Genomic DNA, 13,943 nt, shown 5'->3' on the forward strand with positions numbered 1-13,943 from the left:
AGGCTACGACACTCCAGGGAAAACAGCCCCAGCCTGTTCATAATCTCCCTATATTTCAAATCCTCCAAACCTGGCATTATCCTTGTAGATCTTTTCTGAATCCTTTCAAGTTTCACAACATCTTTCCAATAGGAAGGAGACCCGAATTGCACGCAATATTCCAACAATGGCCTAACCAATGTCCTGTACAGCTGCAACATGACCTCCCAACTCCTGTACTCAATACTCTGACCAATAAAGGAAAGCGTTCCAAACACCTTCTTCTTTATCGTATCTACCTGCGACTCTACTTTCAAGGAGCTGTGAACCTGCTCTCCAAGGTGTCTTTGTTCAGCAATGCTCCCTAGGACCTTACCATTAAGTGTATAAGTTCTGATAAGATTTGCTTTCCAAAAATGCAACACCTTGCATTTACCTGAGTTAAACTCCATCTGCCACTTCTCAGCCCATTGGCCCATCCGGTCCAGATCCTGTTGTAATCTGAGTTAACCTTCTTCGCTGTCCACTACACCTCCAATTTTGGTGTCATCTGCAAACTTACTGACTGTACCTCATATGCTCGCATCAAAATCATTTATGTAAATGACAAAAAGTAGAGGACCCAGCACCAATCCTTGTGGCACTCCACTGGTCACAGGCCTCCAGTCTGAAAACCAACCCTCCATCACCAACCTCTGTCTTTTACCTTTGAGCCAGTTCTGTATCCAAATGGCTAGTTCTCCCTGTATTCCATGAGATCTAACCTTGCTAATCAGTCTCCCATGGGGAACCTTGTCGCCCGTCTTACTGAAGTCCATATAGATCACATCTACTGCTCTGCCCTCATCAATCCTCTTTGTTACTTCTTCAAAAAACTCAATCAAGTTTGTGAGACATAATTTCCCACACATAAAGCCATGTTGACTATCCCTAATCAGTCCTTGCCTTTCCAAATAAATGTCCTGTCCCTCAGGATTCCTTCCAACAACTTTGTCCACCACCGACATCAGGCTCACTGGTCTATAGGTCCCTGGCTTGTCCTTACCGCCCTCTTAAACAGTGGCACCACGTTTGCCAACTTCCAGTCTTCCGGTACCTCACCTGTGACTATCGATGATACAAATATCTCAGCAAGAGGCCCAGCAATCACTTCTCTAGCTTCCCACAGAGTTCTAGGTTACACCTGATCAGGTCCTGGGGATTTATCCACCTTTATGCATTTCAAGACTTCCAGCACTTCCTCCTATGTAATATGGACATTTTGCAAGATGTCACCACCTATTTCCCTACAGTCTATATCTTCCATATCCTTTTCCACAGTAAATACTGATGCAAAATACTCATTTAGTATCTCCCCCATTTTCTCCGGCTCCACACAAAGGCGGCCTTGCTGATTTTTGAGGAGACCTATTCTCTCCCTAGTTACCCTTTTGTCCTTAATGTATTTGTAAAAACCCTTTGGATTCTCTTTAATTCTATTTGCCAAAGCTATCTCATGTCCCCTTTTTGCCCTCTTGATTTCCCTCTTAAGTAAACTCCTAATGCCTTTATACTCTTCTAAGGATTCACTCGATCTATCCTGTCTATACCTTACATATGTATGCTTCCTTCATTTTCTTAACCAAATCCTCAATTTCTTTAGTCATCCAGTATTCCCTATACCTACCAGCCTTCCCTTTCACCCTAATAGAAATAGACTTTCTCTTGACTATCGTTATTTCATTTCTGAAGGCTTCCCATTTTCCAGCCATCCCTTTACCTGCGAACATCTGCCCCCAATCAGCTTTTGAAAGTTTTTGCCTAATACCGTCAAAATTGGCCTTTCTCCAATTTAGAACTTCAACTTTTAGATCTGGTCTATCCTTTTCCACCACTATTTTAAATCTAATAGCATTATGGTCGCTGGCCCCAAAGTGCTCCCCCAAGACACCTCGGTCACCTGCCCTCCCTTATTTCCCAAGAGTAGGTCAAACTTTGCACCTTCTCTTGTAGGTACATCCACATACTGAATCAGAAACTTTTCTTGTGCACACTTAACAAATTCCTCTCCATCTAAACCCTGAACACTATGGCAGTCCCAGTCTATGTTTGGAAAGTTAAAATCCCCTACCATAACCACTCTATTTTCTTACAGATAGCTGAGATCTCCTTACAAGTTTGTTTCTCAATTTCCCTCTGACTATTAGGGGGTCTATAATACAATCCCAATAAAATGATAATCCCTTTCTTATTTCTCAGTTCCACCCAAATAACATTTTCTCTCTCTCGCTCTCTCTCTCTTTCTCTTCTCCCTTTGAAAACTGCTGTTGTTTTGACTTATTTTTCCAAAGTTCCAAAACAATGCAACAGCATACAAGACAGTATTTGCTGTTCCTGGAATTTGAGGAAATCACCTCCAGCACCTAAAATACCTTAAAAAAGGACCAGCTATAACAGCCAGAAATTTTCCCCATCCTCCATCTTGGATTGCCCAGTATGCTTAAGGAAAGCCCTAAGGCATTCTACACTTGGGTGAGGAACAAGAGCATGGCCAGAGTGAGAGTAGGACTGATCAGGGATGATGGAGGGAACTTGTGCTGGGAGACCAAGGAGGTAGGGGAGGTCCTTAATGAACACTTTGCTTCAGTATTCACTACTGAGAGGGACCTTGTCATTTCTGAGGACAGCGTGAAAAAGACTAATACACTCAAACAGGTTGATGTTAAGAAGGAGGATGTGCTGAAAATTTTGAAGACATAAGGATAGATAAATCCTCTGGGCCAGACAGGATATACCGTAGGTTACTACAGGAAGGGAGGGAAGAAATTGCTACACCTTTGGCGATGATTATTGTGTCCTCACTAGCCATTGGAGTAGTGCCAGATGATTAGAGGGTGGCAAATGTTATTCCCTTGCTCAAGAAAGGTAATAGGGATAATCCTGGGAATTACAGACCAGTTAGTCTCACGTCTGTGGTGGGCAAAGTATTGGAGAGAATTCGAAGAGACAGGATTTATGATTACTTGGAAAGCCATAGTTTGATTAGAAATAGTCAGCATGGCTTTGTGAGGGGCAGGTCATGCCTCACAAACCTTATTAAATTCTTTGAGAATATGACAAAATACATTGATGAAGGTAGAGCAATGGATGTGGTGTACATGAATTTTAGCAAGGTGTTTGAAAAGGTTTCCCATGGTAGGCTCATTCAGAAAGTAAGGAGGCATGGGATACAGGGAATTTGGCTGTCTGGATACAGAATTGGCTGACTCAGAAGACCGAGGGTGGTGGTCGATGGAAATTATTCAACCTGGAGCTTGGTGACCAGTGGTGTTCCACAGGGATCAGTTCTGGGACCACTGCTCTTTGTGAATTTTATAAATGACTTAGATGAGGAAGTATAAGGGTGAGTTAGTAACTTTGCCAATGATATGAAAGTTGGTGAAGTTGTGGATAGTGTGGAGGGCTGTTGTAGATTGCAACAGGACATTGACATTATGCAGAGCTGGGCTGAGAAGTGGCAGATGGAGTTTAACCTGGAAAGGTGTGAAGTGATTTACTTTGGAAAGTTGAATTTGTATACAAAATACAGGATTAAAGGCAGGATTCTTGATAGTGTGGAGGATGTCCATAGATCCCTCAAAGTTGCCACCCAAATTGATAGGTTTGTTAAGAAGGCATATCGTGTGTTGGCTTTCATTAGCAGGGGGATTGAGTTTTAGAGCTATATGCTGCAGCTCTATCGAGCCCTGGTTAGCCCACAGTTGGAATATTGTGTTCAATTCTGGTCGCCTTATTATAGGAAAGACGTGGAAGCTTTAGAGAGGGTGCAGAGGAGATCTACCAGGATGCTGCCTAGATTGGAGGGCATGTCTTATGAAGAAAGTTCGAGGGAGCTAGGGCTTTTCTCATTGAAGTGAAGAAGGTTGAGAGGTGGCTTGATAGATGTGTACAAGATAATGAGAGGCATAGATAGAGTGGATAACCAGAGACTTTCTCCCATGGCAGAAATGTCAATCATGAGGGGGCATAATTGTAAGGTGATTTGAGGAAGGTTTAGGGGAGTTGTGGCAGCCAGTCTTTTCAAAGTTTGAGAGGGCAAACTGTAGGGCCACCATTGATTCACCTAACTTTGAACTATACTAAGTCCAGAGGTGAAAGGAGAGTTTAGCTTGTATTTGGCAACCAACAGTAGATTTGCATCTGATATCTTTGTGGATAAATACAAAACTTCTGTGGGGGTTCTCTTGTCTTAATGCCACAATATATCAGAAGATTAGCAGAACCCTCAGGTGTTGAGTAAGTGGTCATTTATGTGTCTCTGTCAGTCCTACAGTAAGGTCATAGCAAGAGATCAGAGGAGATAAAAGAAATTCCAGATGGTTATGTGATATGCAGATGAAAACATTCCCAAATTTAATTCCTGAGTTATGCTAGTTTAGCTAGGCAGAATTTGGGCATTTCACGCAGAGGGTGGTGCATGTATCGAATGAGCTGCCAGAGGGAGTGGTGGAGGCTGGTACAATTGCAACATTTAAAAGGCATCTGGATGAGTATATGAATAGGAAGGGGTTGGACGGATGTGGGCCGAGTGCTGTCAGGTGGGATTGAGATATTTGGTCGGTATGGGCGGGTTGAACCGTAGGGGCTGTTTCTGTGCTATACATCTCTATGACTCTATTGTCAGAGGTCGGTTCTTTAGATAGAGAGTGGTGGGTGCATGGAATGCACTGCCAGCAGTGGTGGTTGAGTCAGATATGTTAGACACATTTCAGTAATTCTTTGGTAGGCACATGGAAGATAGTACAATAAAGGGTATGTAGATTAGTCTGATCTTAGAGTAGGATAAAAGGTCGGCACAACATCAAGGGCCGAAGGGCTTTTACTGTGCTGTTCTGTTCTATGTTCTATATTTCATCAATCACAATAACAGTGTTGTTCCTTCTCTCTTTAGGTAGTTTGAGAAAGAATGGAAAGCAAAATGATTTTAGAGAAGAATTTGTTTTATTATTTTCAATATTTGATGAAAGTAAGAGCTGGTATGCGTACACAGAAAAGGCTCCAATCAAAATGTACTCCATCAATGGATTTACAAATGGCACCTTACCAGGTACATACTGCAAAGAGATTACTGTATGCTGACAGATAATTGCAGCTGTAACAGATTTCAAATTCATTACAAATGTAGAACTTTAGCTGAAATGACTGCAATAGTCTAAATGCAGCTCCAGTACCAATTTAATCACGATTTGGTAGCCTGTCTGCGATCTGGCAGCCAGTCTTTTCAATATTTCAGAGGGCAAACTGTTGGGCCACCAACAGTAAGTCATTGATATACTTAACTTTGAACTATACTAAGTCCAGGGGTGAAAGGACAGCTTAACTTGTATTTGGCAACCAACAATAGATTTGCATCTAATATCTTTGTGGATAAATACAAAACTTCTGTGGGGGTTCTCTTGTCCTAATACCACAGTATCATCAAAGATTAGCAGAACCCTCAGATGTTGAGTAAGCGGTCATTTATGTGTTTCTGTTCAGTCGTGCAGTAATGTCGTAGCAAGAGATCAGAGGAGGGAAGTGTTCACAAAGGAAATTCCAGATGGTTATGTGATATACAGGCAAACAAATTCCCAAATTTCCGAGTTGTGCTAGCTTAGCTAGGCAGAATTTGAGGCATTTTAACTGATCTCAGTGTGCTGAGAAAATGTGTTTCTTGATAGAAAATGAAAGCCAGAAGAAAGAAATGAAATACCTACCATTTGTTATCAGCAATTTATGGAAGGTGCCTCATTAAATCATCAAACACCAATTTCACCCATCTTGGGTTACAGATAGAGAATATCTGGGGCAGGCACAGGAAAATCTCCAACAAATAGAAGAATTGTAGCAGTCAATGCATTTGTCCAATAGAGTTGGAGAGAAAATTGATGGGGGGAAGGAATGAAAAGGAGGCAAAACAATTGCAAATTAACTTCTTAAATAAAAAAACAGAAAGTACTGTAGAAACTCAGCAGATCTGTGGAGAGAGAAAAAAACAGTTAACATTTAGAGTCCTATATTCTTTATCCAAGTATTTAACCTTAATGCTCTCACTATTTTGCACCTGGCAGGCTTTTCAGAACAACAGCAAGTTCAAGATGGTTCTTACTCCCTCAACCAACCTCGTTCATACTTATATATACAGATTGAACTAACCAGCCACGGACAGTTTACGCATGTTGTTTTGTAACTTTGAATGATAACAAATTTTTTTATTTCGCAGAAAGTAATTGTAGAGGTTTGTAGCATGGAAACTTGTCCATGCCATTCAGGTTTGGCAAGTAATCTGGCCCCAATTGCCTGCATTTGGCCCATATCCCTCCCTACCTATCCCATCCATGTACTGTCCAAATGTTTCTTAAATGACAAAATTGTACTCGCCTCCACCACTACCTCTGACAGCCTGTTCCAGACACTCACCACCCTCTGTGTGAAAGTTATGGAGCCATTTAATATTCCTACAATCCACTGTACATTTCTCTCATGAATCTATAACCAAAGATTTTCAAAGGTGGCATGGAGAAATGGAGGAACTTTGTGGACAATGATGGAAGTTAGGGTTTTCACTGTGAAGTCACAGTGCTCCACTTCTATAACACTTTGGCCTTCCATCTGCCCCAGCAAGGTTCTTATTATCAATGGATACTCATGAATTCCTGGAATTATAATGATGTTTGTTCAGCAGTCTATAATCATTTTTCTCCCACAGGTTATTAGTAAATATAGAGTTAATGGACCCTCCACGTTTTGAAGTCAACTATTTTTCTCTGAGAATTGTACCTGTCTCCACCGTTACAAGTTGGATGTTGGATAACTGTTATTGAAGTTCAAGCCTCTCCTCTGGTTACTCAACCTGTTGGTTGAAAAGGCAGTGTTCCTAGAAGCAAGGAGCCATCTTGTCATAAGGATCTTTACCAGGAAGGCTAACAACAGCCTTTTTTTCCCCAGCTCATAAATTAGTTGCTCTTGCCACAAGATTTCTCCCAGTATCGCTGACATGTATCTGTGCAAGTGTGAACAAAGCTTTCCATCGTCACTTGACAGGCTTAGCTTTGAGATGACCAATTCCCTGGATTCTAAACAGGGCTCATTGGTATTGCAAATGACAGTTTACGCCTACTATTATTGTAAATCTTGGTAGAAAGGCAATGTCTGACAAAAAATATGTTTCAGTCCTGAACATTAGATGTCCTAAACAAAATCTCACATTGAGAGAGACTATCACATTTCTAGGAAGGTTTTATATCTCTTGAAAGAATAGGTTAAAAATTAAAGTGTCACAGGATTGCTAAATATTGTGATATTTTAGTAGTGCAATTAGTTGGGGGAGATATTTATTCTCTATATTGTTTCTATTACAGAACTTAATGTATGTACTCATGATGCCATTACATGGCATTTAATTGGAATGAGCTTGGATCCTGAAATCTTCTCTATTCATTTCAATGGTCAAGTCCTATTGCAGAATAATCACAGAGTGTCATCTATTGGCCTGACACCAGGCTCATCTGTCACAGCTCAGATGTCTCCTACTCAAGTTGGAAAATGGCTGCTCTCTTCTCAAGTGCAACATCATCGCCTGGGTAAATAAAAAATGAAATATTCAAGTTTTGAATGATATTTTTTATTGAAATAATGCTTTGTGAAAGGAGTTATGTTCATGATAGTGACATATTACCAAATTAGGTAATTAACCACTTCCTAATTTTTCTAATCTTAATTCAAGTGTACGATAGGTAAGAGTTTAGAGAAAGATAGCAAGTGCTTTATGAAATTGTAATTGGTTCCAAGGTTAGGAGGTCTATGTCCAGCTAAAACATCTCATCCATAGATTTCTCAAAGTTCCTTTGATTTTTCATGCTGTCCTTCAGCATTGAGATACTGGAGCAGAATTAGACATTTGGTGTACTGAGTCTGCTTTGTCATATAATCATAGCTCATATATTTCTCAACCACACTCTCTTGCCTTATACCAATAACCCTTGATCCCTTTACTAACCAATAACCTATCTTTCTCTGTCTTAAAAACATTTAATGACTTCATCTCCACAGCCCTCAGCAGCAATGAATTCCACAGAGTCACCATCCTCTGGCTGAAGAGATTCCTCGTCATCTCAGCTCTAAAGGATCATCCCTTCATTCTGAGGCTGTGCCCTCACATCCTAGCCTCTCCTAACTTGGTCTTTGATGACAGCGCACCCCCACCCCCCTCATTCTTCTAAACTCCATTGAGTATTGACGCAGGTCTTTAGCTGCTCCTCATATCACAATAGTAGTCATGATTTGGAGATGCCGGTATTGGACTGGGGTGTACAAAGTTAAAAATCATACAACACTAGGTTATAGTCCAACAGGTTTAATTGGAAGCACACTAGTTTTTGGAGCGCCTGATGAAGGAACGTCGCTCCAAAAGCTAGTGTGTTTCCAATTAAACCTGTTGGACTATAACCTGGTGTTGTGTGATTTTAAACTCATATCACAAGGTCTTCATTCCCAGGATCATTCTTGTAAACCTCCTCTGGACCCCTGCGAAGGCCAGCACAACTTCCCTTAGAAAACCAAACTGCTCACAATATTTCAAATGCGGTCTGAGCAGAGCCTTACACCGCCTCAACGTCTCTGCTCTTGTATTATAACCATATCGAGATGAATGCTAACATTGCATTTGCTTTCCTAACTGCCAACTGAACCTACATATTAAACTTAATCCTAAACTAGGACTCCTAAGTCCCTTTTGAGAGTATGTTGCTGGAAAAGCACAGCAGGTCAGGCAGCTTCCGAGGAGCGGGAGAATCGAAGTTTCAGGAATAAGTCCTTCATTCATTCCTGATGAATGGCTTATGCCTGAAATCTCGATTCTTCTGCTCCTTGGATGCTGCCTGACCGGCTGTGCTTTTCCAGCAACACGCTCTCAAATATGATTTGTAGTCCTCACTTTCTCCTAAGTCACTTTGTATTTCAGATTTCTGAAGCTCTCCCTCCCAAGTGCAGGGTGTATTCTTTCATAATGAGATCACTGGCCCCTGGAGGTTCTTTCACTTTAAGCTCCCTTATTAAAGTTAAAAATCACACACCGGGTTATAGTCCAACAGGTTTATTTTGAAGCACTAACTTTCGAACCGCTACCTCCTCATCAGGTGGTTGTGAGGCAGGACCATAATAAATTCTGTGTCTCATGGTCCTGCTCCACATCCACCTTGTGACAAGGCAGCGTTTCAAAAGCTAGTGCTTACAAATGAATCTGTTGGACTATAATCTGGTGTTGTGTGATTTTTAACTTTGTCCACCCCAGTCCAAGACCAGTTCCTCCAAATCATGACTCCCTCGTTAAATCTGCTGCATTACACATCACCAAATCCAGAACTGTCTGGTCCCTAATAGGCTCCACAACAAGCTGCTGCAAATAAAACATCTTGTAAATATTCTACTAATTCCTTTCCTTGGGATCTACGACTGACCTGGTTCTCCCAGTCCATCTGCATATTGAAGACCCTCATGATTATTGTAGTAGTGCCTTTCTTACAGGACTTTCTAACTCCTGATTTATTTTCTTCTCTCGTCTTTTCACATTTTCTAAGAAAGCATGTACTGGTCTTGGAAAGGGTCCAGAGGAGGTTTACAAGAATAATCCTGACTACCACTAGGAGCCCTTTACATAGCTCCCAACAGGATCTTTTCTCTTTTACAGTTCCTCAACTCTATCCAAACAGATTCTACGCCTTTCGACTCTATATCCCTTCTTGCTATTGACTTAATTTCATTTCTTACTAACAAGTCAACTCTGGCCCCTCTGTCCAATAGCCTGTCATTTCAATAGGATGCATATCCTTAAATATTTAGTTTCCACCTTGCACAGATGTCTCTGTGATACCCACAATATTATACCAGTCAATTTCAATCTGTACTTGTTTCGAATATGGCGCACTTTTAAGTACAACACCGTCAGTCCTGCACTGACTGTCTGCCTTTCTCCTCGATGTCCCCTTATCTACTTTGACTGAAGTTAGGTTCCTAGACATTCAAATGCTCCACACCTACCAGTTCTCCTTTATCAACTCTGCTTGTTATATCTTCAAAGAACTCTAGCAAATTTGTAAAACATGATTGTTCTTTCATAAAACTATGTTGGCTCTGATTATGTTAAGCTTTTCTAAATATTCTGTGGTTTCTTCCTTAATAATGGGCTCTCGCACTTTCCAAATGACAAATGTTAGGCTTACTGGCCTATAAGATTACTGCATTCTGTCTCCCTCCCTTCTTGATCAGAACTGTCATTTTTAGTGGTTTTCCAACCCACTGGAACCCTCTCAAAATCCAGCGAATCCTGAGATATTTTGACCAGTACCTCCACTATCTCTGAATCCACTTCCTTTAAAACCCTTCAGTGCAGGCCATTAGGTCTTGGCAACGTGTCTGCCTTTAATCCCATTAGTTTGTCAAATATTTTGTTTCTCATGATAGAGACTGTTAGAATTTCTTTCCCTCAATGAGCTTCTTGTTTATCTGTTATGTTTGGATGTTCACAGTGTCCTCCACCAGAAGGCCAATGCAAAATATTGGTTTGGATTGTCAGCCATTTCTCTGTTCCCCATTATTATTTCTTCATCTAAGGGACCCACATCTACTTTAGCTTCTCTCTTTTTTTTCATATACCCATAGAAGTTCTTGCTATTTGTATTTACATTTCTTGCCAATTTACTTTTGTGAGCAGTTTTCTCCCACTTTATTTGACTGTTAGTAATCCACTGGCGATGCTTAAGAAAAATCCCAATCATGTGACCTACCACTAGTTTTTGCTGCTTTGTATCCATTTGTTTTATATTTAGATACTCTCCTTGATTGCCTTTGTTAACCACAGCTGATTCATCTTTTTCATCAAGTCCTTTTTGAACTAAATAACCCTTTTATGAAATGTCTGCCACTGCTGATCCACTGAACTTCCCCCTCAGCCTGTTTCCCAGTTTGCTTTAGACAAGTTTTCCTTCATTACTCTGTAATTGCCTTGATTTAAGTTGTGAACCCAGGTTGCTCATTCTTGAAGCAGATTTGAAGTTCTACCTTCTTATGATCACTGCATCTACTTTCTGTTGCACAGTTCTGTATATATTTTCTACAGCTTCCTATCACACATTGATTCTTGTTCACCTCCTCACTGTACTACAGCTTCCACAGGCTTGTCATTTTAATTCTCCACCTTGCTCTCATAGTAATATTTCTGTCTTTGGTCTACTTCACGGATCCAGTGAATCTCAATGTGAGCACAAGGAATAGCACCCCATTTGTCAATTAGGCACTTTACACTCAGTGTTGAGTCTGGAAGGAAGTAACAATTTCATTTCCTCTGTGAATTTCAAAGTTGAATGCGAGTCAAGTCACTAATATAAAACAGAAAGTTAAAAATCACACAACACCAGGTTATAGCCCAACAGGTTTAATTGGAAGCACACTAGCTTTCGGAGCGTCGCTTTCAGAGCTCCTTCCTGACGAAGGAGCATCGCTCTGAAAGCTCTGAAAGCTAGTGTGCTTCCAATTAAACCTGTTGGACTATAACCTGGTGTTGTGTGATTTTTAACTTTGTACATCCCAGTCCAACACCGGCATCTCCAAATCATAAACCAGAAAAGCCTTGGTCTTACTACTGAAGATCTTCATCAATGATTGAACAACATTCAGCACCATTCATAACTCCTCAGGTACTGAAGCAGTCCATGTCCAAATGCAACAGGAACTGGACAATAGGTTTGGGCTGACAAGTGGCATGTAACGTTGCCACAAAAATCGGGAAAGTGAGGACAGCGGATGCTGGAGATCAGAGTCGAAGAGTGTGGTGCTGGAAAAGCACAGCCGGTCAGGCAGCAGCAGAGGAGCAGGAGAATCAATGTTGCAGAACCTTCATCAGGAATGAGGCTTGTGGACCAAGGGGGTTAGAAATAAATCGAAGGGGGATTGGTCTGGGGGCATGGTAGCTAGGAAAGTGATAGGTAGATGAAGGTGGCGGACAGGTAGGACCGTTCAAGGGGGTGGTGCCAAGCTGGAAGGTTGGGACTGGGATAAGGGGGGAGAGGGGAAGTGGGGAGACGGGTGAAATCCACATTAATTCCATGTAGTTAGAGGGTCCCAAGGCGGACATTGAGGCGTTCTTCCCCAGGCATCGCATGGTTGGGGTTTGGCAATGGAGGAGGCCCAGGACATGCATGTCCTTGGTGGAGTGGGTGGGAGGGGTTAGTGTTCAGCCACAGGGCGGTGGGGTTGGTTAGTGCAAGTGTCCCAGGGATGTTCTCTGAAATGATCCACAAATTGACGTCCTGTCTTCCCAATGTAGAAGAGACCACATCAGGTGCCATGGATACAGTAAAAGATGTGTGTGGAGGCACAGGTAAATTTCTCTCGGATGTGGAAGGATCCTTTGGGACCTTGGATGGAGGTGAAGCGGGAAGTGTGGGCACAGGTTTTGCACTTCTTCGAGTGGCAGGGGAAGACAAAAATGTCAGGCAATGACCATCCCCAACAAGAGAGAATCAAGCCATTGTCTCTTGACATTAAATGGCATTGCCATCAGTGAATTCCCCACTCTCACCGCCATGGTGATTACTATTGACCAGAAACTCAACTGGAATAGCCATATAAATACAATGACTAGAAGAGCAGTGCAGATTCTTGGAATGCTGCACCACACAACTCACCACCTGACTCCCCAAAGCCTGTCTGTCATCTATAAGGCACAAGTCAGGAGTGAGATGGCATACTCCCCTTTCGCTTTAATGACTGCCGTGCCAACCACATTCAAGAAGCTTGACACCATCCAGGACAAAGCAACCTGTTGCTTGGCATCACCTCCATAAACATTCACTCCCTCCACCACTGACGTAGCAGCAGTGTATACTGCCTGCAAAATGCAGGAATTTGTCAAGTCTCCTTAGACTGCACCTTCCAAATCCATGGCCACTGCCATCTAGAAGCAGAATAGTTTTAGTAGGCATAGAACTCAAGTGTTGATGTTTACAGATACTAAACATGAAACATAGAAAGTTATCATGCAGCAGAACAAGCAATTCGGAAAGCAGATGGAATGTGGTTCTTTATAGCAATGGGATTAGAGTACAAGAATAAAGATACCTTACTACAATGGGATAGGGTTGTCTTCAAAAAAGGCAACAGGTGCATGACCTGCAAGTTCCCTTCCAAGCCACTCACCAACCAGACCTATAACTATGTAGTCATTTATTCACTGTCACTGAGTCAAAACATGGAGCTCTTTCATTAAGGTCTACCTACAGCACATGGACTTCAGTGGTTTAGGAGGCAGCTGACCACTGCCTTCGCAAAGGCAACTAGGGATGGCTAATAAATGCTGACCCAGCTCATGTCAACCACATCCATGAATGAAATTTTAAAAACCTCTTGCAATCACCACAACTTTTTAAATAAAGACAAATACTTTTTGAGAAACTCAGCAGGTCTGACAGCATCTGTAGAGGCTGAAAAAGAGTTAACGTTTTGAGTCCAATATGACTTTGCCAGCATTCTTCAAAAAAGACCCTATATCATTGGAGCAAGGTATCTTTATTCTTGTACTTCTATCCCAATTGCTGTAAAGACCAACATACCATTTGCTTTCCTAATTGCTTGATCTGCGACATGATAACTTTGTATTCCATGTACAAGTACTCTGAACATCAGCATTTCAGTTCTATGCCTGTGAAAAATCTTCTGCTTTTTCATTCTCATTATCAAAGAGATCAAACTAACTGCATAAATAAATTAACATTTAATAATAATCAGGATTTCCATGCAAAAGGAGGATGTAATCATTGAATTCAAAGCTGAAAATATCTGCTTAATATTGAGACAAAAATGAAATGTGACAGAAGCAGTTGCCTTCAGAATGTAAGCTATATTAAATATGACAAAACAGCATTTTGTCCGTGCCAACATAAGCAATGTCA

At 41.4% G+C, this 13,943-nt stretch overlaps 1 protein-coding gene across 1 annotated transcript in view; it reads left to right on the plus strand.

The window, feature by feature from the left end:
* Positions 1 to 13,943, plus strand: part of f5 (coagulation factor V) — a 118,003-nt gene that overhangs the window by 30,174 nt on the left and 73,886 nt on the right. Inside the window, exons 5-6 of the mRNA XM_043700875.1 lie at positions 4,910 to 5,065; positions 7,359 to 7,580. Coding sequence (XP_043556810.1) covers positions 4,910 to 5,065; positions 7,359 to 7,580 — 378 coding nt within the window. The remainder of the gene's footprint in view (positions 1 to 4,909; positions 5,066 to 7,358; positions 7,581 to 13,943) is intronic.

The sequence above is a fragment of the Chiloscyllium plagiosum genome, chromosome 12, assembly GCF_004010195.1.
Source record: "Chiloscyllium plagiosum isolate BGI_BamShark_2017 chromosome 12, ASM401019v2, whole genome shotgun sequence".
NCBI lineage: Eukaryota > Metazoa > Chordata > Chondrichthyes > Orectolobiformes > Hemiscylliidae > Chiloscyllium > Chiloscyllium plagiosum.